Source organism: Aplysia californica, unplaced genomic scaffold, assembly GCF_000002075.1.
Source record: "Aplysia californica isolate F4 #8 unplaced genomic scaffold, AplCal3.0 scaffold00314, whole genome shotgun sequence".
NCBI lineage: Eukaryota > Metazoa > Mollusca > Gastropoda > Aplysiida > Aplysiidae > Aplysia > Aplysia californica.
The window spans coordinates 290,477-318,380 of record NW_004797584.1 but is presented as its reverse complement, the minus strand read 5'-3'; the positions used below and the strand labels follow the sequence as shown (position 1 = coordinate 318,380).

The 27,904-nt window shown below is 40.0% G+C and overlaps 1 protein-coding gene across 1 annotated transcript in view; it reads right to left on the bottom strand.

The window, feature by feature from the left end:
• Positions 1-27,904, bottom strand: part of LOC101845111 — a gene marked incomplete at its 5' end in the record, with an annotated part of 83,460 nt that overhangs the window by 6,739 nt on the left and 48,817 nt on the right. The window contains 2 exon segments of the mRNA XM_035970730.1: positions 35-226; positions 22,241-22,320. Of these exon segments, the coding sequence (XP_035826623.1) occupies positions 35-226; positions 22,241-22,320 (272 nt within the window).

Sequence of the window (27,904 nt, the reverse complement as noted above, 5' to 3'; positions counted from 1 at the left end):
GGGGGGGCTAGTGCTTGGGGAAAGCTGTTGATACCCATGTAATCAGCTGCTGTTTTCGGCCGGGCGTTATGCTTCCTCACAGCTTCTCCATAGTCATGTCGACGCCGAGCTGCAAGCACGTTATCCCCACCTGCTGGTGTTCCGCAGCGGAAGGGTTCAAGTCTCTCCGTGGATCCCGCTCTTGTAGGGCTACTGGATTCCAATCTGCTCAGTTCAACATTTGACTCTGAAAAAGTTTGTAGTTAGTTTGAAAGAGATAACATTTGGCAAGAGAGGGCTGCATTGCAAAGCTACATCATGGATCCAAAGCAAGAGGAAGACCAAACGTAAAGATGGATCAATGAAGACAAAGGGATCTTCCATAGGATTAATATGACAATCCAAAATGCAACACACTTGGAGGGGCTCTCCTATTCTAGAGGTTACGGTGTTTCATTAAATAGGCCCCAGTTCAAAACCTGACAGCGACAGAAAATTTTCTTCTCTAAAATTTTCTACTTTCATTTCCTTTCCTGCTCTCTAAGAATGAAAACAGCGTGGGTCCGCCGCAGTTCCGTCGCTGTTCCAGCGTAAAAAATAAGTTGTCACTGGAACGACGACGTACTGGATGGGCAAAATGTTTGCACCAGTCCTGTGCCCGTTCCAGCGCCGTCGAGATACTTGGGAACATGACAGCCGATTAAAAAAGGACGTCGTTATAGTAGAGTAGGCAAACATCTTGAGTTCATAGAATCCATCAACGGTAAGAAATCTACGGGAAGTTCCACCACCTTGTAGATGAAGTTTTGAATGATGAGGATAAGTGCTGAATGGAACCAAGCACTTTTTACTTGCTGCTAGATTAGATAGGACCCTATATCACAAAGAGAAAAACACATTTTCCAAAATCTATTAAAATTCTGATTAAAACTTTATTTGAATAAACGTCTCCTTTATTATAAAGAACCCGCCCTTTTCTTACAGCCTGTATCAAAGTTTCCACCTTTCTAGCAAAACGACAGGTCTGCCACGTGTGCAGCACGGGTTCGCGCTGGGTTTAAAAGCGGCTCCACTCCCAACCGCTTTGTGCCATTCATATTGCGTAAAATTTAGTCGTGTCGCTGAATATATAAATTGCACTTCGCCGGTTGGAATGGCACCGTTTTAAAACCAGTGCGAACACGTGCTGCACCCATGAAAGACCCGTCTTTGTGATATAGAGTCCTATCAAATCTAGCAGCAAAGTAAAAAGTGCTTGGTTCCATTTGATAATCACTTCTCCTCATCATTCACACTTCATCTACAAGGTGGTGGAATTACCTGTAGATTTTTCTCTGTTGGTGGATTCTATAAATCAATATCTTCGCCTACTATACTAATACTATAACAACGTCTCTTTTTAAACAATACGAAATCGTCAAAATCTTGGCTGCCGTGATCTGAAGTAGCTTGACAGCGCTGGAACGGGCATGGGACTGATGAAAACATTTTGCCACCCAGTACGTCGCCCTTCCAGTGACAACCCGTTTTTTACGCTGGAACGCGACGGAACGGCTACGGGCTCTCTCTGTTTGCACTCTAACCATGTTCTGCCGTCTCCTTTCGTTTCCACTTTCTTCCCACACCCCACTCCTCTTTGCTCTCTCCTCTGGGCTTCTGACTCTTTCTGCAGCCTTCCTACTTCTACCCCATGTTGTCTTTCAGCCACACCACTGATCTGAGGATAGGTGAGATCTAACACCTGGCCTTCTCGGGTAAGGGCAAAAAAGCTCATAGGTCCCATGTGCAAGTTGCGCACGTTAAAGATACCTACTTGAATTACTTAAATCTAGAACTGGGGTCTTAGGAAGACGGGATGCTCCATGCTTCCTCGCTCCTTTTCATGAGGGTTCATTTCAGTGTGGGCAGGCTGATTGTCTCCATCATCAGCTGGTTGTTGTAGCCTCTGTTGGGGTCACGCAGCCTGCTCTTCATACCTTCACCAAGCTGCACTCCTTTCGCAATCACAACCTCCTTCGTGAAAGAGTCCTCTTCACCGCTGATGGCTAGGTCTTCTCGGACAAGGGCTACTACAGTTGGAGGGTCAAGGGTAAGCGCTCCCTCTAAGTTTGAGCTTATCTGCTCTTTCGTTTCCCGTGACTCCTGCATGTCCTGGGCAGAAGATCCACTGCAAGCGTCTGATTTTTCTGTCTTGGATTGTCTTAAACCAATCTGTATAGAGGCTGCCGGTCAAGATCTTATCCAGAGTAGTCATTGAGTCTGTAACAGAGGTAACCTGCTGGTATCCATTAGTACAAAGCCATTTCAGAGCCTCAGTGGTGGCCTTGATCTCCATGCAAATGCTGGATGAAGTGAGGCCTGTTGCCCCAGATGCCTCATGGACCGTTACTCCTTGGCAAGAAGTCGTGTAAGCCCAGCCTGCTTTGATCCCACGCTGAACAGAGCCATCAGTGAAGGTGATGGTTTCATCCTCTCTGCAGTTCTCTTCAATTAGAGTCTGGATTTCCGCATGTGTTGCTACTTCAGGCCATTCACGACATTCACGCCATAATGTAGCAATCACCTGAGTGAATCTGTCTTTCATCTCGTCCACAAGCTGTACCCATGTCTCCCCTCGTCTGATTGCCCCATAAAGTGAGATACCTTGGTGGTCCAAAATCGGCTGCCACCCAGGAAAAGTGAGAAATTAATACCTACCAAACTAAAAATGTTTAAGGTATCCCGCACGCTCATTTGACTTCATGCAGTTGGAAAAGCCGTAAAACACTTACCAAAACAACAACAAAAAACCCAGTGATCACTGTTTGGTATCCACTACTTTTGATTTTACTTCCTTTAAACTAAGAAAGGGAATATATAAACTGAACATTAGCCTCCTAAGAGACCCCGACCATTATGATAAGAGAAATCTTTGCTACTAAGAGAGAATACTGAACCCATATTTACAATTGGAAATTATGAAGGTGAAAATGAGAGAAGTGTCCCAACAGTATAAGTATAGTAGATTCAAAGCGAGAGAAACAAGCCACCGAAGGGAAACATTATTAGCTAAATTGAACCACTTTAGTTTCATTAGAGGTTTTACGGCGCTCGCAACTGCATAAGGTCATATGAGCGCCAGAAGATTAGAGCTGTTACAAGAGAGTAGCAAACATAAAAAAGAAGAAGGGGAGATAAGGACGATAGATTGAACAACTTTAAAAGCTACTTGGGATGCGATAACTACAACCATAACTATCTATCCAAACAAATTACCAAAATTAAAAGTAAATTGGAGATAGAGGAATTGCATAGAACCAAAGGTGTCCAGAAAAGGGCAAGGGTCAAATGGATAGAAGAAGGGGAGAAATGCACAAAATACTTTCTATTGTTGGAGAAGTACAGGTCCATTGCCAATACCATAAAACGAGTCAAAAATGCCCATGGTGATCGTCTAAGAAATGAAATAGAAATTTCAGAAGAAATAGGCTTACAATTTAAAGCTCTATACACTAGAAGTCAGAACTCTAACGAACAATTTTCATAACACATTCGCGGACATTGTCCACAATTTTGAATTGCCTACATAGACAGAACCCGAGGCGGCTCTGTGTGATGATCCTATCACGGAACAGGAGGTCACAGCAGCCTTAAAGTGTATGAACAATGGTTCGGCGCCTGGAACCAATGGACTGCTCGTTGGGTTCTATAAAGTATTGTGGCGACATCTGAAAGGTCGTCTAATGGAATGCTTCGAATTTAGCTTTAAAGAAAGCATTCTTTCTCCATCAGAGATGTTAACGGTAATTACCCTTATCCATAAAAGAAAAGATCTGCCAACAGACATACTTGGTAACTCTGCCGTCGTAAGGGAAAACGACGAATGGTCCTGCGCAGGTAGCGAGGCAAATTTTTCAGGAGAGGCAAAAACTTGTTTCACTTCATAACTCTTCTATTTTCCACTCCTTTAAGCTGTAATTCACCAGATACCTGATTGAGGTGTTCCTAAAGCAGTTTCTAACGTTTGAATGGTTTAGGTTAAAAAGTAACAAAGTTATTCGACATTCGTCGTTCTCCCTTACACTGCGCACCCGCAGGTGAGCCTTGCGATGTAAGGGAAAACGACGAATGGTACGGTTCGTCGTTCTCCCTTACACTCGTGAACGTTTATGGGCGTAGGCGATCTTCAGTTGTAACGCATTATTGACAGTAATGACTGTGTACTGGTTACTACTAATAAAAATAAGACGTATACAAACTAGCTATTATACGTATAAAGTTAGGTGTTTGTTAAATCTCAACTGTAACTCGGTAAACTTCCTTCGTTTCCCTTCCTTGGTTAAACTACACAGTCAGTGTACAAATCAGATGTGCACACATTTTCAGCAGCTTGATTTAAAACTGTCTCACTCGGAACCAAAGTTTGGTTTCCATGATATATCTTTACTGTATTCTCTTCAGAAGCGAGTTTTACTTTTATTTTCGCTAATTGCAAATTTTTCCCTGCACGACCAAAGGGATCAACAATGTTACAATGTCAATAATACGATCAGATCATTGCAAAGTCAAACTTTCAAGTAAGAATGTAACAATCTGACAAGACTGTATCACACACGCTTTCGGGAGAGGTAATGGGACGCTTTGTATTTAATAAAGGATTCAGTTGATCGGATCGGAAAACATACCACAAAGTAGAGATCGACAAGAACAGTTTGAATCTACAAGACATTATTATACTCGATCGTAACGTCCATCACGTCATAAAAAATCGTAGAGCAAGACTAAGTGTCGCCACAATACGTCAACTTTTTAAGCTGGACAAAGAAATTTACTCTCATAACGCAGTGTCATTAATTGCTTTCTAAATCTATAGTGATGTCGACCAGTGACACGTACTGGACAAATTGCGGCACTATAACCATCGTTGTGATTTGGGATGTCAAATGACTGGACAGCAAAGTAACATGACGTTAGTCTGTGAACATCTGGCGGACACTAATATGCAGTGCTAATAAATTTCTCCCTAAATACTGTTTTGACCATCCCATCCCCACCCCTTTCCCCCTGTTCCCATCGGTTTTCCCCTCTCTCCCGCCTGCTCTTGTCAATTCACACCAGCAGCATAGGCGTAATACGTGAAGACAGACAGAAAGACACACTAAGAGATACATTCTTATAAACCATCGACGGTACTCCGGGAGAGGGGGTGGTGGTATGTTTGTTTGCTAAAAAAGCCTAATATGTTTGTACTGACGCAACAGTGACCACTTGTCATTCGTCGCCCAAGCGGAATTTGCCAAACAGCAGAGACCAGGGGACAACGCCGAAAGAACAGTGATCCTTGACCGATCGACCATTCGTCGTTCTCCCTTACACTGAGCTCTGGCTCGGAGCTCGCCAGTGTAAGGGAAAACGACGAACTCTCAATTACGCAACAACAGATTAAGATATGACTAAAATTTTTACACCATCAGATGCAGAATTAAATACTCTATGAAATATGTAAACATACAAAAATCGAAAAATTTTGACCATTCGTCGTTTTCCCTTACGACGGCAGAACTGGAGGCCAATCTCACTTATTAATGTTAACTACAACATTTTGGCAAAAGCACTATCAATACGTCTAAAGGCGGTTATTCATACATTAATTGGAGAACAGCAGGTAGGTTTAATGAAAGGAAGGAATATCGCAGCAATACACAGAAAAATAGATGATATTTTGCAATTTCAGAGAATCAACAAGGAATCCTGACTCTTATTAGCCATTGATTTTAAACAAGCTTTCGCCTCGATTAGAATCCCATATATTTTAGAAACGTTAAGAAAATTTGGATTTGATCCAAACTTTGTCAAATGCATGAAAATTCTAAATACTGAAAGGCTAACGTGCGTAAAGAACGGGGGTCATGTATCGGATACGTTCCAGATGACTAATTAATGGAGTAAGGCAGGGTTGCCCAATTTCTCCACAATTGTTCATTTTTGCTTTAAAAAAATTATACCATCCCTCTCATTACAAGGTATAATTACCAACCAAGGAGCAGAACCTATACAAATTAGACTATACGCAGACGACACAACCTTATTCTTGAGGGACACTAGCGATTGAAAGAAGCATTTAATCAGCTGCAAGAGTACACATTTTTTTCTGGTCCACACTTGAACTTAGACAAAACGTTTGCCATGTCTACAAATGGGCAGCACATTGATACTGCAGGTATAGAATTACAGTGCACAGGTTGTATGGAAATTCTCGGCTTGTACTTCAGCAATCATAAACCAGCGGCAGAAATAGACACAAATTAGACCGGCAAGGTAGACAACCTACTCAGAGCACTGAGGAGTTGGTCACGGCGTGATCTAACAATTTTTGGTAAATTGTATCTGTTAAAGACATTTGGAATAACACAGTTCAATTTTAAATGCAAAGCATTTCCTTACCGAACAATGTATTAGAACAAGTAAATAGGATATTTTAAAGGTTTTTGTGGAACAAACGGTTCAATTAAAAAAAGCACATGAAGCGGGGAAGCGCAAGATTCCTGTGTAAAGATTACGAAAATGGGGGAAGACATATTTCGTTTCCAAGATTCAATACTTTTGGCATGGGAAGAACCACTCCTTAAACCGGAACAAAAACAATGGAAAGACATGGTCAAGTCTTTCGTTAGGGATCTTGGGGGCTTACACGTCTTTAAGAGTAAGGCCACCGTAAAGAACTTTAAGGGAATGAATACCACCCTATTGTGGCGAGAGGTCCTCACGAAATGGTTACAGTATGCAGACAACTGTTCACATGATATTCCATCAAGGAGTGACTCTCTTTTTGATAATACTCATATACAATATAGGAATGAGATAATCCTTCTTCCTTCCTGTGTAGAAAGAGGAATAATAATAGTAAATGACATAACGGTTGGAAGGCGAGTTTTGAATCTAGATGAATATACACAAAGATTTGGCCTATATGGCCGCTGTGTTTTACACCACAACATATTAATAAATGCAATGAAACCTGTCACGGGTATCACACCTTTGCTGGTGACAGATACGTTTCTCTTCAAAGATAGAGTTGGGGGAAATATCTTTCACCTCTATGCTTAAATGTTTGGCTTAGAAAATACAACGTTAAAGTTACCCAAAAACACTGGGACATTGTGCTCGGCCTGTCGGAAACTCGTCCAAAGACCATTTCATGGAAGGTACTTCATAACATGTTCCCCACGAATATATTATTGCACAAAGTGAAAATTTAAAAAGTCTACAAATTGTGAGGATTGCGGGGTGCCTGACTTCATTGAACACTTTTTTTAACAGCGTGAAAGTAAAACCACTTTGGAAGGAGATAGATAGGGAATTACAAGCCAATCTAGATATTAATATAAAATTAAGTGAGCAGATAGTAATGGTAGGAGACACCGGGTTTTATCTACACCAACAAACGTCATCTTGAGCGCATACACCTAGTCATAGCGATAGGGAAGTCAACTGTGTCTAAATTTAGATTGGCACAACAAGGAATATTATAGAGCTCTACAAATCAGAGTGCAATACCAAGGTCCATAAACATATCTCACTTGTTTTTACAGTCACCAATGTTTTAAACAATAAGAATGCTTTAAAGAAGCATGTGGGATGGCTTCCTTGAACTGCATATTATTATGATATAGATTGTCATGCATATCGAGATTTTTTAGGGGTTGTGACTCCACAGTCAGATTTGTACGAGGGGATAAGAAGTTTCCAAATCAGTAAATTCTTCATGAAGCACTGTTACATCAGAGATAGAAAGTAGGGACGCATTATGTTATGGTTTAAGAAAACGACAACAACAACTAGAAAACAATTTATCATCAAGCTTACAATTTTAACACACCAGTAAGTAACTGTACAAGCGAAAAATTGGAAGTGAAAATAAACTCAATCTCATGTTATTGTATCATATGATCTCACAACTCGTTTTGTGAATGATATAATATATCATCAGTAAAACGACTTCGGTCAAATTCAGAGATTTCATTCGATCGACTTGTAAAAAAGAAAGAAATAGACATTGTCTGTTAAATCCATTTCATCGCTTTTTCTGAAAGCAGCTATGGCAACGAACAATCGTTAAAGATAAAAACATATGAGTAGCGAGATTCTGTTTGTCAACTACCTGTACTGCGGCATGGGGTTGCATTTTGATGGTTTTGTTGTCTGAATTATTATCAACTGGACGTGTCCAATATACGAGGAAAAAGGAGGGATTCTGAGAAATGTAATGTTTGTCTACACACACGACTGTAAAACTGGAGAGACGAACACACACGACAGCAAGCATTCTAATAATGAGCCCGGGTGTAGTGTCTGACTTTTTATGTAGATCCCCGAAGTGAGTAACATTAACCAAGAGCCCATGGCATACGGGGCGCTTACATCCCGTGAGTAAAAAAGAGTAAGGTACAATACGGTGACTACCGTGACACATGGGGTTGCATTTTGATGGTTTTGTTGTCTGAATTATTATCAACTGGACGTGTCCAATATACGAGGAAAAAGGAGGGATTCTGAGAAAACAGGTACGCTCTGTCATTGTACTATGCACCCCTAAAAGCGGAGGAATGTAAAGCATGCAATGCTTTGCTCGAGGAAGAAAGAATCTCCCACTGCAAGACATTTAAATCTGATTGGTACTAAAGAGTATAAAAATGCACAAGAGGAGGACTGAAAAACTCGCTTCCAGCTCATAGAAGCAGAGGGATTGCATTGTACATGTATAGAGCTACATTGGAGACGTACAGACAGGTTTCGCTGAAACAGGGGACGATATGGTAGTACTTTCAATCAAAATTATTGAATCTCTCTTGCAGCCGCAAACTGAAAAGTTCAGAATTCACTTGCGTAACACCTTTTTTAGGTGTCACCATTCTCTTTTTTACTGGTAGCCACTGAAAATTAACGTTCCCAAGTAAAACCACCTAAACAAGATGGTTGGCAAGTAAAACCACCTAAACAAGAGGGGAAACTAACAGAACTAAACCTCTGCTGATCTCATTTGGTGCTCACCTTCAACAAAACTTCACCTCCACATTTCTATCGGCAAGTAAAGTCTAATCCAACATTCCTCAATTGTAAATCTGCCTTCTATCCGTAACTCTGTCTCAGCTAAAACTGAAAAGTTACACACTGCAGAATTATAAGCCGCTGCTGCTGCACGGAAATTGACGGGGCTTACACACTGCTCAAATCATCATATTTGATGTCTTAATGGCTGTTTACGCGCTTTATTGTTATATAGAAATACCGAGGTCCATAAACATATATCATTATTTTCACAATCACCAATGTTTTAAACAGTAAAGATTACTTTTAAGAATTGCTGCAAGAAAGATTTAAGAAAGATTCAAGAATTATAAATAGCAGCACGCTGTTGCGGCTGCTGCTGCTGCTGCTGCTGCTGCTGCTGCTGCTGCTGCTGCTGCTGCTGCTGCTGCTACTGCTACTACTACTACTACTACTACTACTACTACTACTACTACTACTACTACTACCAGTAGCGGCTCGGGGTTTATAGAACTGACCGGCCGTCATTCACGTCGACTATTCCTTTCCTTCACAACACACACACACACACACACACACACACACACACACACACACACACACACACACACACACACACACACACACACATTTTCTCTCTCTCTCTCTCTCTCTCTCTCTCTCTCTCTCTCTCTCTCCTTATTTTATACCCATACTTTCGCCATCCCCACTCTCTCACACACACACCACTGTAAACATTGTAATATACTGTGAAAGAGCTAAAATATGCGGTAGTGTCAAGAAACAATATTATGAATAACGTATGATGGAAGTTACTGAGATTAATAGAAACTGACTTGATCGGCACAGAAAAAAACACTACTAGATCTAGGCCAGAAAACAAACCGACCAGACTCCTATGGGCCAGGTAAGTTATTAGAGGGGAGAAAACGATGAGTAAATGTCAAACAGGAACTATAGGTGGCTAGACAGTCAATAAACAAAAAAGATTAGTGCCATGCTAACAATAAATGTTCTGATAGTAATTAGAGAAAGGCTGAATGATAAATACATGTTTTGCTGATAAAATAATACATGTGTCTGTGCTGCTCAAGACAGTCTCAATCTTAATTTTGTAAGCTACAAGGAGGCCAATTTGGCATGTCCTCTATTCCTTCTCAGGGCTGTCGATGGATTTGACCATGGGACTGACGTCATCGCCAGGCCAAAGCCCGCCGTGTGTTTGGCTTCCTACGTAGTAGCCTACGAAGTTCCGCGAAGTGACGGCTTGATGGGAGGGGAGACGATTTAAAGTTACGAGCCGGCGCGATAACAAACGTGAAGGAATGAGGTTCTGTCGCGACAAATAAACAGCAGTGAATCTCACTTCTCTATTTGAACGCCTTCAAATCGGCAAGGTGCTTTTTGAATGTTGATACATGTTTGTTTGGATTTACTGAAAACTGAATGAAAATCATAATCAGCAATAAATCTCCTGTCAACAGTACAGCTGAAAAAAATCTGACCGGCACCGCCGGTCTTGTCCAGTTAACAAACCGCCCCTGACTACTACTATAATAGCGGGTTTTCCACAGAAAGTGCTCAATGCACTTTAAAATACAAAGTACATAGACGTAGTTCCAGATAGCTGCCAAGCTAAACACTGACGTCAGCTGCCTGTTGGATCTGCACGTGCTAGGGGAAAAGTGAGCGGGGCAACCGCGAGCACTTAAACAGGACTGTATGCGTTATCTCGCTTTGTCATCTTCAGTTCTTGGATAGTACTAGTAATATGCAGTCGAAAATTCGCAGCGCAGCTATCCTCAAATATATCTTTAACGGGTAAATATAAATGTTATTCGTACTTTGCACAACAATTTGTATCAATTTGTCTCCATAATTATATTTTCCCACAACTGAGGATAGATTAAAAAACATTTTTTCATAAAATAATATTCACAAACCTCCGTCGCCCGGAAAATGGAAGTTTTACTTCCCGCTTCTTGCACACATTGCATTCGCATGTGGCCACCGCACGCACAGCTCACCAATGACGCTTTTAAGTGGTTAAACTTTAGCCCATGCATAATTACGATCTCCTGATAAATCATTAGTGATATTGTAAATAATTTCTGCTCATTCTCCATAACTAGTCTGATTAGAAGCAGCATGAACGTGAGGAGGAATCGTAGTCGGATATTGCGACAGGAAGATGCCTTGGTTCGGTGCCGTCATTCTTGGATTTTATTTGGTAACGGCAAGAATGTGCAACTCATCAAACAATATCCATAGATTATAACAAACTCTCAATATATTAGTATACAACTTACGAATAAAAGAAGCAAAGAGCAGTGTAACCCACTCCTAATAAGTAGTGATGTACTTGTGCCAGTGTTTTGAATTGAACAATAACAAAATGTAGTTATCCATATTTGCAAAAACGGTATTACCCCCCCCCCCCCCCCCCATAATAATTAAGTGTGGTTCCTCATCATAAATTGTACTAAAGATTCTCAAAACATGAGTTCCATAAACATAGTGTCGCAATTAGAAGAAGTAGGACGGACTTGCTTTTGAAAGTACTATTGTCCAGGTCATAGTATGTAAAACTTAAAAAATCTGTAGAAACCATCGACTAGGACTCTTTTTTAACTAGTAACTTTAAAGGAATTTTCTAGAATACAGCGCACAGCTGTTATATTGAATTTTTATCTGTTGAGACAAAGTGATATAAGTCATTGTGCAAAAGTTAGAGGGCTTATGTTCTATAGTTGGGGAGATATTGGACGATAAATAGCGCCACGAATTTTAGACCGCACTGCAATAAGGTCCCCTGCCCAAATAAGGCCCATGTCCAAACAAGGCCCACCCCCTTGTACCACTACAACTCTGAAACACATTATAAACAAGCGAGATGATTACATCTCATCTCAATGATACGATTGCAAAAGACGAACGAAATTTCATTTCACAGAGACGCTTCCTTTTAATTGTAAACCAGGTAGTGTCACTGTTTGTTTCTTCTGCCAAAAGGTTTTTACAACATCCACCTACCAATACTTGAGGTAAGTAATGTTCAACTACTTTTAATTGTGAATGTATGTAAGCTTATAACGTTTGTTTATGTACAGTTCTTCAACAGCTTCGAGGCTCTTACCTCGATGTGCAATGGATGTGGTAAGATGTTACATGGTGTGGAGGGGGAGGGGTGCCCTGTTAAGGCCCACCAGTAAATTAGGGTGGACCTGGTATTTTAGTATTTCATTTTGTTTTCATGTAAACATTGATTATAGTTAGTGTTTATTATATACTCTTTTCCAAAAGTAACTTGACACATTTTCTGTGAACATAATACATGTACTATTAAATCAAAACGGATAATGATGATATTTCTGTACAGTGCAGTGTGTTGGTTTTACTGTCTTCAGAATCAATTTTGACAACACAACTAAGTGAGTTCGCTCACTTCTGTGTGTTTAGTATGATTTCATTTGTGAACTTTTTATTCTGTTAAGCATAAGTTTTCTGTGTTGTCTTTGCTATCAATGTGTAGCTTATTTCAAAACCTACAAAAGGTGTGTAATAAGGATATGAAAACATCTTTTGCATTTGAACTGCGAGCTTCAGAAATCTAGAAAAAATTTCAACTCTCAGTACAGATGAACGAGGGCACGCTGTTGGGCATCTCGAAGCAGATGTTCTCGTGGCGAATGTGGTAAGGATTATAACTGTTGCAGAGAAACTATCTACAGTCTGCAGACCAGGTACAGGAACACAGGTTGTACAAGAGAGCGGCCAAGGTCAGGGAGGCCGCGGGTTACCACTCCGGCACAGGATCGGTATATCTGCAGCACCCACCGGAGGGACAGGTTCAAGTCTACTTCGTATACAGCCAGAACCCTCCTGCAACACCAACAGGTGAGCACACAGACGGTTATTCGTCTCAGGTCATTTTCATGGATGAGTCTAGATTTGTCCTAGGTCGCTGCAATGGTCGAAAGCGGGTATATCGCCGTCGAAATGAAAGGTTTGCTGACCAGTGAGTACAAGAAATCCCTAACCGGGAATATGGGCAGGTGATGGTCTTGGGCGGAATCACAACAGACCACAGGACGGCAATGGTACATGCTCCAACAGCATAGAATGGCGCCAACTACGTAGCCACCATCGAACAGCCACATGTGGCACTTTTTTAGAAGAACCATCCAGGCTACACCTTACAACAGGACAACGCCCCAGCCCATCGTGCCAGGGTGACACAAGCTTACCTCGCACAACAATTCGGCTTCATCCATCCCTGGCCAGCAGTATCACCCGACATGAACCCGATTGAACATTTGTAGGATATTCTCGGGCCTCAAATCCAAGAGATGAATCCCGCTCCTCAGAACAACGTCAGTAGATTCAAAGCCTAACCGACGCTTTGAACGCTATCCCACATCAAATTCCCAACATCGTTAACTCTATGATGCGCAGATGCCGTGCGTCATCGCTTGCAGGCGGTGGTCACACACGATATTTATCCTGCAGAATTTTCAGACATTACCTGAAATGCTTTTGATTTGACCCGTACCAATGTGCTTTGCTATCAGACGTTTCGAAAACCATAATTTAGGATTACTATGCCAATGTAAAGTTTCTTCTTGGAAAAATGCACATTTTCTGATAGTTTTAACTTTGACTCTATCACTTCAGGTGGAGCTTGAAGCACCAGGTGTGAATTGTGTGCATTAAAATACAGGTTTTAAAATTCAGAAATGCTTCTTCTTTTTAGATGTAACATTTTGTCCCTGTGTCTGCAATGGTTTATTTTTTATTTAACACTATTCTTTGTGTCAAGTTTCTTTTAGAAATGAGTATATATCATTTATGTTGTATAGACATTTTAGAGTAGTTATCTAGACCAATTTGTTAGTAGCAGTTCTTCCTTCTTACTACAATTTGTGATACTAAGCGTACCTGTCAATTTTCAACGTTGTCAGTCAGCATCTTCATCATTCATAGCCTACTTGAGTTTAGAAAGTGATGTTAAACCCTATGCAATAAAAAATCAACTATTTATATTGCCTTTTAATCTTTTGTATTTTCGTCTCATTCATCATCTTACTCTTACGATCACAATACCACCTACATCGCGGAAGGGAACTTGGTCTCAAGAAGACCTTGAGAATGCGATGAAAGCCATCGACAGAGGAAATGTTGGTGGAATATTCGTACGAGAAGCATCAAGGCGTTTTGGAAGCTCAGAGAAAAGGCTGGGTCGAAAAACTTTGACGACAACTGCTGAAGAACAATTTCTGGTAAATCGGTTCATCAGATTTGTTGACATTGGCTTGCCATTGAATACCAAGATGATTTGAAGCTATGTCCATGAATTTGTTCAGAAGAATGAGATGGACCATCCATTCACCTCGAATCTTGCCGGGGAAAATGGTTTCGGCTTTTCATAAAGCGCCATCCACAACTGTGGCACAGAAAAGCCTAAGCGATGAATCCCGCCAGGGTGCGAAACTCAACAGATATATTGTAAATGACCATTTCACTAAGTAGGAAGAAACACTGGAGAACTTTGATCGGTTTGATCAACCACATCGGATTTTCAACTTAGATGAGAAGGGTTGCCGCCTCTCACTCCATCACCAACAAGTTATCGCACCCAAGGGCCATAAAAGCGAATTCACTTGGTAGCCCCAGAACATGGGGGAAATGTAACAGTCGTTGCCAGTGTGAATGCAGCAGGTGTGGCTGTTCCCCCGATGATCATCTTTAAAGGGAAGAACAGAAAGGAGAATTTTGGAGACAACTTGCCACCCCTTGCATGCTTTGAAATGGCAGAGAGGTGCAGCATGACCACTCAGGTGTTCATTCAATAGCTTCAGCACTTTTTAAAGTTCAAGCCAAACGGAAACATTTTGCTGATTTTTGATGGAGCAAAATGGTACCTATCTCTGGACATCCTTGAGGGAGCAGACAAACATGACATTACACTTTTCTGTTTGCCCTCTAACACTACACACGAACTGCAGCCGTTGGACACTGCCGTTTTCGGTTCATTCGAGCATCGTTGGGACCAAGAAGTTCGGAATTTCTGGAGACCCACCCTGATAGGTCACTGCCGAAATACATTTTCGGGAAAGTGTTCTCCCCTGTCTGGCTGAAATGCATGACAATGGTCAACACCCAGAGTGGTTTCCGCAAATGCGGAATTTTTCCATTTGACAAAGATACAATTCATGTCTATGCATTCGTCCCAAGCGAAGTGACGCACGTGGAGAAGGACACTTTGTCATCAACTGTCGACACTGCAATTGCAACCCAGACATCGACATCAGTTATCAACCCCGCAACCCTGCCATCGACATCATCAGCTCTCCACCTTGCAATACTAACATCGACATCACCAGCTCTCGACCCCACAATCCAACAATCGACATCATCAGCTCTCGACCCCACAACCGAGCCATCGACACCATCAGTTGTCGACTTCACACCTCAGCCTTTGGCAACATCAACACCATCACTCTTTGACTCCCCGAACATACGTTTTCACGACATTATGCAAACCCCAACTAAAGCAAAGAAGAAAACTGCTGTTTAGGAAGAGAAGTATCACTTTCACTTTCAGAGCCACTGTCATTTCAAAGTCATTACTTGACACTAAAACTAACACTGCCAGTGTTGGTAAAGGCAAAGGAAAGGGGAAAGAAACTTGGAAGGGGAAAGAGAAATGTGTAGCAAAACCCCAAAAAGACTTATCCTAAGGATTGGTATTGCCCTGTGAGCAGTGAGAATGTAGTGGGAGATATTAGATGCTCTGAAAGCTGTAATGTGAGGTTACATGAGGACTGTGTTGGGTTGAGTGAGGAGGATGACTTTTTGTGTGTCCAGATTGTGATGATTAAGTTGATGTTGGTTATACAAGTAAAAAAAATGTTGCTTTGTCAGTCTCCCCAATTTTTTGTGTGTCTTTCATGTGGAATTTGTAACGGGCCTTATTAGGGCATGTGACAGTCGTTGCCTGTGTGAATGAAGCAGGAGTGGCTGTTCCCCCGATGATCATCTTCAAAGGATAGAACAGAAAGGAGAATTTTGGAGACAACCTGCCACTCCTTGCATGCTTTGAAATGGCAAAACACAGACTTTCAAAATGACGTTCTACAACATGATTGTCTTCTATAATTATAAAACGGTTATAAAAAATACAGAAATCCCTTATTCAAATAAAACATGTGTTCAAAATACTACAAAATGTAAAGGGCGGGCCTTATTTGGGCAGGGGACCTTACTATTGTGCGTAAAAAATTCGCAGCTTATCCTCAAATGATCTCTTTAACGAGTGAATCAATGTCACCCATACCTTGCACAACAATTTGTATCAATTTGTCTTACCTTAATCGTATTTTTTCACAGCAGTTGAGGCTAGATAACAAAAAAAATTCTTCATAAATATACATGTCACCACGCAGTAGAATCAGGCGCTCGTCAACGTTTGGCCATATAAAGTTCTAAATCATCATCATCCAGTGCCAGATCTGCGACAGACATCGGCGATCATGATTTTTCATTCATTCCTTTGCTCGGATGCTCTCAGAAAAGCTACGTTTCCCTGATTTTTCCCTGTTACCCATTTGTTAAGGTTCCCTAAGTATGTTGTTCTGGGCCTACCCCTGCCTCGCTTGCCCTCAATTTTGCCAGTGAGAGCTAGATGTTCAAGACCCTTATGTCTATTCAGGTGTCCCAAAAACTGCATTTGTCGTTTCCTGATTGTTTTTAACATTGAACGTCCCACGTGGGCTTCATCAAGCACTACCTCATTTGATTTCTTTTCCTTCCACGATACTCTTAGCAGTCTCCTAAGAAACCACATTTCTGTTGCCTCTATTTTATTTTCACTGTCTTTAGTGATTGTCCAGCATTCACAGCCATATATGGAAGGGTTGACCAAACATAGCATTTCAGGACTTTCATTTTGATGTTCATGGATATGTTTCTATTTTTCAGGATTGGGCTCATTTTATTGAAACTAGCCTTAGCCATTGCAGTTCTCCTTTTTATTTCTGCGGAAGATTTGGCATCAGATGTTATCATATATCCTAGATATTCAAACTGTTGGACTTGTTTGATCTTTTCACCTTTGCTAATGAGATTACAACTAGGATTTGCTGCTTTTTTGGATATTACCATGCATTCTGTTTTCTTTACATTCAACAATAATCCTTTATGTTCTAAATATCACATTAAAACTTGTTCATTTATCTTGCTTCTGGTGAAAAATATACTCATCTCTCTTGAATAAAAATCAAAATATTTCCGATTGAAGAAGGTGGTGGTCGCCTGGTCCCAGAGATAAAATTAGCGAGAAAATGGCCACCAAATTTGGGGGAACTTCCCAAGCCTGAGGGTCCTTAGAAACTGCAAATTTACATTTTCTTTGGGAAGTTTTAGGCGGCAAAAGTGACGAACTTTCACAAATATAATATGTATAGATAGAGATAATCTTTATGTTTATTTGTAGCCACGTTAAGCAAGTGCAATTATATTTCCCACAATCGGTGAATAGGTGCGGTATTGTGTATGCTGTTATATCATATAACTAAACAACAACAGCAACAAAAAAGAAAACTTAAAAAAAAAAGAAAAAAAACTGAACGAAGTGCCCACTCCGAGCTCAACGCTTGTTTCTCTATACTCTACGAAGACCTATAGGCGTTGCGAGGGACGTGCAGCATGACAGAGCTGTTTCTAACACTCCCAAAGATGGCGGCGCCAAAAGATGAGTGGGTTCGCGCGGCCCTCGCCTCTTTACATGGGTGACGTCACAGCTGAAATCTCTATCTCTATAACCTCTTCGGTGCAATACACAAATCCATGCCAGATTAAAATCAAAACCATCTCTATTCTAACGACTAGATGTCATATAAACGCAGTTTCTTAATCTTTCCACCTTTGAATCGCACGTTTTTTGCTTGCCATGTAATTAGTGTGGCTAGAAATAGAAGAAAAAATCCAGACTTTTTCGAATCCTCACTCTTGTACATTTTTTTCATGTAAAACGTTTGAGTGGGACCACTAGACTAATCATTTGAACTTTGTTGATCTAAATCAGTAGAGTATGAAAAAAATTATTACACTCATTATGGTGGTAGATCATGATTTATCCTACTTATGAGATTATCAATAGTAATCACTCGTTCAAACTCGTGATTACGATTTGGCATATTCACACATATTATGATTTTCCACCATGACTGAGGTAAGAAATTCTTTTTGTCTTACAAGTGAAATTGCCAAGTTGTAATCACGAATTTCAAAGACGGATTACAACTGGCAATCTCACAGGTACGTAGAATAAATCATGATCTACCACCACAACGAATGTTATAAAAATATTTATGTCATACTAAAGAAAAAGATCTGTGCTCTGGTTTTGTTTGCTCATTCTTTCCTATCAAACGTCAACCTTCCTTATCTCTCCTCCTTTCTTTGTGTTTGTAACACCTTTATCTTCGGCACTTACATGACCAAGTTGTGTCAGATTTATCGTATGCGAAAACTGTCCGCTTTATCGAACTGTGTAGTCTGTTTGCACGTTTCATGCCAAGAGTGAGGATTCGAAAAAGTCTAGATTTTTGTCTTCTGTTTTTAGCTACACTAATTACATGGCAAGCAAAAAAAGTGCGATTCAAAAATGGAAAGATTAAGAAACAGTGTTTATATGACATAATATAGTAGTTGGAATAGATATGATTTTGATTTTAAACTTCATAACCAAAAGCTAGGAGTCTTTTGCTGGCATGGATTTGTGCATTGCACCAAAGAGGTCACATGGTTGGGGAGGAAAGAAAGTGGAGAAGAAAGCAGATGACAGAACATGTCTAGAGAACAGGAAAGGTGATGAAAGGAGAAATTTTTAGAGAAGAAGATTTTTCCGTCATCGTCAAGTTTCGAACCCAGAACCCTTTGAATGAGAGGCAAACACCATACCGTTAGACCACGGGAGACCCCGTTTGTGTGGGCGAAAATCTGTCGTTTAAAAAGCCAGTCTTTTGTCCAAATAAGCCCCTTTTTCTTTATTTTCCTAAGCAGCAGCACATAGAGTGCAAGCAAACCGTTGTCGTCGCAAAGGGTCATGGTGGCTTAATCACGAGGAATCTCCACGATTGAAAGAGAACTGGGCAACAGACGGGAAACGTGCAAACAGACTATACAGTTTGATAAAACGGGCAGTTTTCGCATAGATAAATCTTACACAATTTATCGTTGCGTGTACCCGGGGTTTAAGAACTGTTTTTAAAAGTCTCAACACCAATATCTTGCGCAACACTGGCAGCTATATTGAAATCGCCGTTCACTAATGACGTCAGCTAAAATTTGGACAAAAATGACCCCCCCCCTCCTTGTCATCTTCTGTCATCTGTACCAGCCCCCTCCACCCCCCCCCTCCCCCAGTCCCCCCTCCCTAGTTGACGTCAACCAAAAGGTACATGTACATTTAGATAGCACCTGTGAAGGATACAAGGTTGACCTTTATTTTAAATGAATAAACAAAAACGAGATCTATTGTTTGTTAAAGAATACAACAAAGAAATACATGAACTATCAAACTATTTATTAACGGCTTTAACCAATCAAAATAATTTAAAGCCTACTCCTATCGATTTTGGACCACCAATGTATCTCTAACGCGTGCAACTTGCACAGGGGACCTCCGAGACTTTTTGCCCCTTTCTGAGTAGGCTAGGTGTAGACCTTACCTACCAAAAGATCAAGGGTGTGGTTGAAAGACAGCAGTAAAAAGAAGCCAAGGAGTAGCAGTAGAAAGGCAGCAGAAAGAATCAGGAGCCCAGAGGAGGGGCAAAGGAGGTGAGGGGATGGGGGCAGAAAGTGGAGACGAAAGCAGATGACAGAACATTGTAAGACAGCAAGAAAGGAGGTGACAGGAGAAAATATTAAAGAAGAAAATTTTCCGTCATTATCCAGATTCGAACCCGGGACCTTTGAATGAGAGGCGCACACTTAACCTCTAGGCCACGAGAGCCCCCAATTTAACTGTTAATTTTAGGCCAGGAAAATGTGGTCTAAAATATTCTTTCTTTCCTTTCTCCCCCCCCCCCCCAACCTTTTAGAGCATCATGGATGACGTAAACTTTGTAAGGACCCCCCCCCCCAATGTCACCGTTTGTCAACCTTTCACTGAACCCCCCCCCCCCCCCCCCTTTCCCTTCCCCTCTCTGAGCTGAGCTGACGTCATTGGTGAACGGTCCCAGATGCCTACCAAAATCCCACAATTTTGAAAACCAAAAGACATAACTTAAAAATAATAATCAAGTAGGTAGGCAGAGTTATAGGTACTTGGCAAGTTAGTATGAATATGCCCTCAATATTCTGAAAATTTCAAGGGCTTTCAATGTAAGGTGTCACTTTTTGTTCAAATTTTGACAGTAAAATCAATTTCGAAAGCTCATTTTTCAAATATTAAATATATTTTCTAAAAACTAACTAAATAAATAGCCAGGTACCTGTAATTATATTATCTTCATATACGTGTGAATTTTCAATGCAGTATCTTGACTAGTAGCTGAGACTTTAGGTCTCTAGTGACGAATCGTCTCTATAAAAGTTTTGAGAATATGTATTTGAAAATGTCACTGTGCCATCTGATGGTTAGTTTTACCTTTCGTTTCTGACTCTTTTTCCTCTACTGTTTCATTAAAAAAAAAAATTGTTCAAAGAATCTGATTCAACAACTTTCAAGAAGATGCTTTTTAGAAGATCCTCATGTGATCAAATTTAATAATAATAATAATAATAAATAGCATTTGTATAGCGCATATCCCCGCTCAACAGAAGGCTCTATGCGCTTTACACTATATTATTACCCCAGCAGACCTTAGAACACTCCGAAACATTCTCAGCTTCCCAGGAAGCATACAGTGCAAGCAGCTGATTAAGCGCTCAAACACTAACAAACTGACAAGATCTTTCGCTGTCTATAGCCGGGTACCCATTCCCACCTGGGTGAAGTGAGGAAAATTCGTGTAAAGTGCCTTTCCCAAGGACACAACGTCGGGCCCCTGACGGGATTCGAACCCACGACCTTACGGTTGCGAGTCCGAGAGCCTAACCACTAGGCCACCGATGCCACTTATACACCATTAAGTCTCTAAAATGATGTACCTGTACATGTTGTGTAGAGCTTTAATTATATGTCTAAAACTGCTTAGTGGAATGATTCAATGATTTATTATATTTTTTACTAACGACACCATACATTTCATTTTCCACCTATGAACCTGTTACCTCATTTGTGCCCAAAGTATTGTGAGAATTGATTTCGAACATAACTGTTCTCAATGCATTGCCCTTGACGTAAGGTCTTATTTGATATAATATGAATCAGCCCTGTAGTGTTATTCGTAGATTATGTTTTGGTCACAACTTGACATTTTCTCACTCTAATGTCGATTTTTTTCTAAGAGTGATTTTAAGCTCTGAGACACACCATTGCACCTTATATAATCACAGACCTTAGAAAAAAATTGAGCATGATCTCAGTATATGTGCTTAATGATTTTTACTAAATTACAATATTTCTTGTATTTACGTGACCTAAAAAAATGGGTCTTGAGCCGGTCATACACCATTTTTGGCGCTTGTTGGTGTGATCTTTTCATGTTTAGTGAATCACACTTAAAAAAAATTTTTTTTTCTTTCAGTCATTTAATTGACAGGTTGACCATTTTTGGCGCTTTTTGGTGTGATCTTTTCATGTTTAGTGAATCACACTTTAAAAAAATAAATTCTTTCAGTCATGTTCCTTAAAAAAACAACAACCTGTTTGTCTGTGAAATTGAACTAAGACTTATGAAATCAGAAGTGCTTGAAATTGGCAGTTCATTTCGAACGTGATGTTTTCACAAACTATTAAAATTCTAAAGAACCATAATTCAGTTGTTTGTGACGGATTTTGGTAATTCTCTCTGTATTTTCCTAATTTTACTGAGTAACTTTAGATGAGTGTGGTAAAAATTTGATTTTTTACATTCCAAAGTTCGCATGTGGTACCTACCCAGGCTTAACAGAGTCTTATCATTCAAGTCAACAGGTACAGTGTGGGTACTGTACGGGCACACAGAAAACTGTCCAAGACGCGGGGATGAGTAAGCTTGAAATAAAATAATACGGAACTGGAAGTGTAAAAGTGAAACCGAAAATGTACTAACTCAACACAAGCATTGTCCAATAAGTGACTCACCTATTTGTTTTTTGCTCGGCTTGTCAGGGTTTAAGTTGATCTCTGTGATAGTGTGTGGCACTAAAAGAGTCACCAGCAGCCTGAATGTCAATGGAAAGTGAAACGGATATAATGCATAATATGTCTAGAGCGAAACATACCGGTGTCTATAGTGTTGTGGTTTGGCGCTCCCCTGTCGCACGCAGGAGATCCGAGTTCTATTGGGGAGTGGGGAGAAATTTTCATCGAGTATGTTGGTCTTTCTGCTGAGATAAAGTTTCCCTCTCAGCTTGGGTTGGCCCTGAAAGATGTTTATGATGATGATGATGATGATGATGATGATGATGATGATGATGATGATGATGATGAGGAGGATGAGGAGGAGGAGGAAGAGGAGGATGATAATAATAATAATAGTAGCAATAATAATAATAGCAATGGTAATAAGACAGATAGAAAGATAATGATAACAATAATAACAACAACAATAACGATGACAATCATAATTATTTATAATATATGTATATATATATATAACAAATGTTTATATATATATATATATATATATATATATATATATATATATATATATATATATATATATAGCAAATGTTTATATAATATATGTTATATTATATATATGTAGAAATATATATAATATATGCTTCACATGAAATACTAAAAAAAATAATAATGATATTAATGTTGCTGCTGCTGCTGCTGCTACTACTACTACTACTACTACTACTACTACTACTACTACTACTACTACTACTACTACTACTACTACTACTACTACTGCTACTGCTACTGCTACTGCTGCTACTGCTGCTACTGCTGCTACTGCTGCTACTGCTGCTACTGCTGCTACTGCTACTACTGCTGCTACTGCTGCTGCTGCTACTACTCTTACTACTGCTACTACTCCTGCTACTACTGCTACTACTGCTACTGCTGCTACTGCTGCTATTGCTACTACTACTACTACTACTACTACTACTACTACTACTACTACTACTACTACTACTACTACTACTACTACTACTACTACTACTGCTACTACTACTACTAATCAATGACATTTATATAGCGCTCAACCCCGAATAAAGTACACAGGCTCTGAGCGCTTTACAATACAGTACAACATACAACAGTAACATAAAATGTTGTGTTCTGACTAAAGAAAATTATTCCAAATATTCATGTTATTAATTTAAAAACAGAAACGACTTCAGCTGACATTTGAATGAATCAAGAGATTTGATCTCTCTCAAAGTACTTGGTAAAGCATTCCAGATCTTGGGGCCTTGGTATTCAAATGCCCTTTCACCCATTGTTTTAAGTTTCATAGATGGTAAAATAAATTTCTTTTTGTCAGCAGATGACCTTAAACTGCGAGTTGGAATGTACAGTCTTAACAGATTTGATAAATAAATCAGATGCATTATCATTCAAACATTTGTGACATAGGGTGGCCAACTAGTACACAATCCTTTCTCAACAGGAAGCCAATGCAAAGTTCGTAAAAGAGGTTCAGCAGAGTCTCGCTTTCTTTTCCGTAAAACTAAACGTGCGCAATGGGACAGTTTGAAGTCTTTTAACTTTCTCCAGTGATATTCCTGATAACAAGGAGTTACAATAATCGAGTTTTGATAAAATTAAACTAGTTACTAGTAAAGCAGTATAGATCTACTTAGTATTGATCAGATGACGTATTTGACTAATTTTTTCTTATTTCTAAATACATGCAGCTGATCAGATGATTTACCTCAGCGGACATTGACAAACTGGAATCAAAATAAATGCCCAGATTCTTAACTTTTCTTGAAAATACAATTTTTGCATCACCAATTGTAATATGATCGTGGTCAACCTCTTTAACAGACTTTGCATTGCCTGCCAGAATGACTTCTGTTTTATTATCATTCAAAATCAATTTATTTTTGCTTATCAAGTTTTTCACTAAGGCAATACAATTTTCAGCACGATGGACAAGTTCATCTAAGTTGGTCAACAATGTTGAACCATAAATTTGGGTATCATCAGCATAGAAATGGTATTTTAAGTCATACTTAACTATTTCCTTGACAAGTGGTTGAGTATAAATGGTGAACAAAAATGGACCTAGGACTGATCCCTGGGGGACACTATACTTAAGAGCATCATCTGATGACTTAAGCCCTTTAATAAAAAACAGATTGGTAACGATTTGACAGGTAAGAAGAAAACCAGCTAAGGGCAGTCCCGGACAATCCAAAAGACACTTCCAATCGCTTCAATAAAATATGATGGTCAATTGTATCAAAAGCTGCTGATAGATCTAAAAGGCTCAGCAAAACATCTTTTCCTGAATCACAGTCAGTAAGCATGTCATTCATGACTTTAAGAAGTGCTGTTTCTGTGCTGTGGTTAGCTCGATAGGCAGACTGGAATGGCTCTAACAGATTGTTCTCTTGTAAGTGATGACGAGGCTGCTCGGGGACAACCTTTTCAAGGATTTTAGACAAAAAAAGGCAGATTTGAAACAGGTCTATAGTTCTTTAAGACATTCTGATCTAAGTTTTGTTTCTTTAGCAAAGGTTTTACAAGGGCGATTTTAAACGAATCTGGTACTGATCCATACACTAGAGAATTATTTATGATTTTAGTAATGAATGGGGTCAGTTCGTCAACGCAGGAAGACAACAGAGAACTAGGGACAGGGTCGAGATCACACTGTTTGCTAGGGGATTTTAGAATTACAGATTTAATTTTTTTTTCAGAAACAGGTTTAAACTTATCAAGAATCACCCCATCATATACATCAAAATCAACACATGTTTCATGTTTTATTACCACTACCACTACCACTACCACTACCACTACCACTACCACTACTACTACTACTACTACTACTACTACTACTACCACTACCACTACCACTACCACTACCACTACCACTACCACTACTACTACTACTACTACTACTACTACTACTACTACTACTACTACTACTACTACTACTACTACTACTACTACAACTACTACTAAATGCGCGGACATTTTTTATACGTTGTATAGTTAAGAAAAACAACAGATAGGTGGACAGAGACTGGGAGAACGGAAGATGAAATGGGAGGGGTTTTTTTGGGGGGGGGGGAGCGGGGTAGAACAGAGAGCATGAACACAGACAGACCGGCAGATATACAGTGCTAAAGAGAGAACAAGATATAGAGAATAACAGAGATAGAAAAACAAACGGAAAAAGAGAGTAAGAATGCGAAATATATACGTTCGAACCTCATTATACCGCCTCTGTTATACGCCAGCACCGCTTACCAACAAATTTTGACAATGCACGAAAAGGAAGACCTATTTAAACATAGCATTTTCGTCTTCACACCGCCATCCACCATTTGCCAACTATCTGGTTGTACAGTCCTTATCAAACTTTAATACAACTTTGCTCCTTTATTTATACCGCTAGCGATATGGCCGCCAAAAGTGCCCACCACATACGTCGCACAGAACCCACTCGCTGACTGCTTGATTTTTATCTTCTATATATCTATACATATTTTGTGGAAGTTCGTCACTTTCGCCACCTTAAACTTCCCAACCACTTAACTTTCGAATTTGAAAAAAATAAAGGTGGTTCAGAATCATTCAAAGGATGCACAGTTTTACTGAGGAGTCTGAAGTCACAGTAGTTCAATTTTCCGTTTTTCATGAGTTTCGTTTAGATCTAATCTTGGGAAAGTCCGTCTTCTAAGACCCCATTGCAAACAAGTGAGGCTTCCGTTCACAAAGAGAGCGTGCACTGATCCCACAATGACTTGACGATCGATTCTTTTGAGTCCGTTCGTCGAACGGGAAACCCAGCTATCTATTATACATTTGGGAACTTGGAAACACATGCATCACTTTTCCCATAAAACTGCGACAACTACAGAGTTGAAAGTTGGCAAGTACCTGCAAAAAGATAGATAGATCCCCATAACGGAGCCTGAAGTCACTATAGTTTAATTGTCAGTTTTTCATTAGTTTCGTTTAGATCTAATCTTGGGAAAGTCCGTCTTCTAAGACGCCATTGTAAACACATGAGGTTTCCGTTCACTGGCCGTGCACACTTTTTACACACCTTTGAAATTATGGAGTGTACAACTACGAAAGAAGAATAGAGAATCAATCTATAGGCCTACATCTATTATATATTCGACAACTTGGAAACGTGTCTGTCAGTTTTCTCTCAAAATTTATTGCTCCATTCCAGTAGAGTGTAAATATAGTAGGCCAATGACTTTCAGTTCATTTTAATGCATTTCTATAGCTAAAAAAAACCCCGCAGAACGTAGAACCATGAAAAAAATTACTGAAGGTAGTTCAAAGACCATGTTATCAATTAAGTAAGTGCTTGCATTCACCTAAAAAAATAGAAAAATAGAAAACACTATCGGGCGTTTGGGATTTTCCCGTTCGTCATTTCAATGCAGTGTTCAAGCAAGGAGTTTAGAACTAATGGAGCCTCCTCTCTCTCTTCGCGGCGCCACGAGCAGTACGCCGCGGTGGGGATCAAATATGGCGACCGACTGTGGGCTAAATCATAAACTGTGGCGTTTCTTTTTATAGAATCTTATCGGGCTGGGCCACGTTGTGGGGGTGGGTGGGGTGGAACCTCTGCAATCTCTTGTAGAGCACTTTGGAATTGTTTGTAACCCCTGAAGACTGTTTCTGTCGCATCAGCCCGGGCAGACCACCGGGTGTCCGATGGGTGTTTTGGGACAAGACATTCAGGATTTTCCTCAACGTGTAGTAATAAAATATTCCAACGATGTGCTGATGCAAGAAAAAATGAATACAAGCGTTGCAGGAACTGAAAGAAAGACACAGCTTCCACACAGCAATCTACAGCTGATTGACCAACTAAATTTAGAGAGTGGCCTGCGCACGGAATATAATTGTCCTTGGACCCAACGATTTCATTACTGGCTCGAAAAGCCCGCCCTCTCTCACAAAGGAAAATGCTTGTCTTTATACAACATAACAAAATGTTTTTCCAGTATTTTCGTTCTTCCAGTAAGTTTTGGTGTAACCGCTCGTCAACTTGCCCACCAGCAACACTACGTTGACACAAAGTCAAGACTGAGTTTATATGTTTGGGACTTGTTTCATGTGTTTTTAAATAGTTGGTTATATTCTTCCAATCTGTAAACCCCTGACCAGAAAGATGTACACGGTCTGGCGAAAACAAAAAGCAAGGGAAACAGAAAACACAGGCTTTGGCTGGAGAATGTACTAGCCAGTCACGATCAACTACTTCTCCATTTGACAAAACACTTTTGAATGCACTGTTATTTAAATACCGATTCACACCACAAAAGTCTCGTTTTGTCTCTGGATAGTCATTAGCCAAATTCCAAAACTGGTTTGCTCAGCGAGTTATGCACATTTCAAGCACATCGTCCGTTATTTCACCTAGAAGCCCTACATCATTTGCTATTGTTCCTGAAATATTATCAGTTTCGACTGTTTTAGCATCAGCTAGCTCAGCTTCAGCAGTAGGCTCTTTTTGGTTGCTGTCGATTTGAGATGAAGAAGCTTCACCACCAGCTACCCCAGCTCCAATAGTACTAGCAGTATGCTTTTCTTGGGATCTGAGATGAAGAAGCTTCGCTTCTTCTTTTCTTTTTAACATGAAAAATTGAA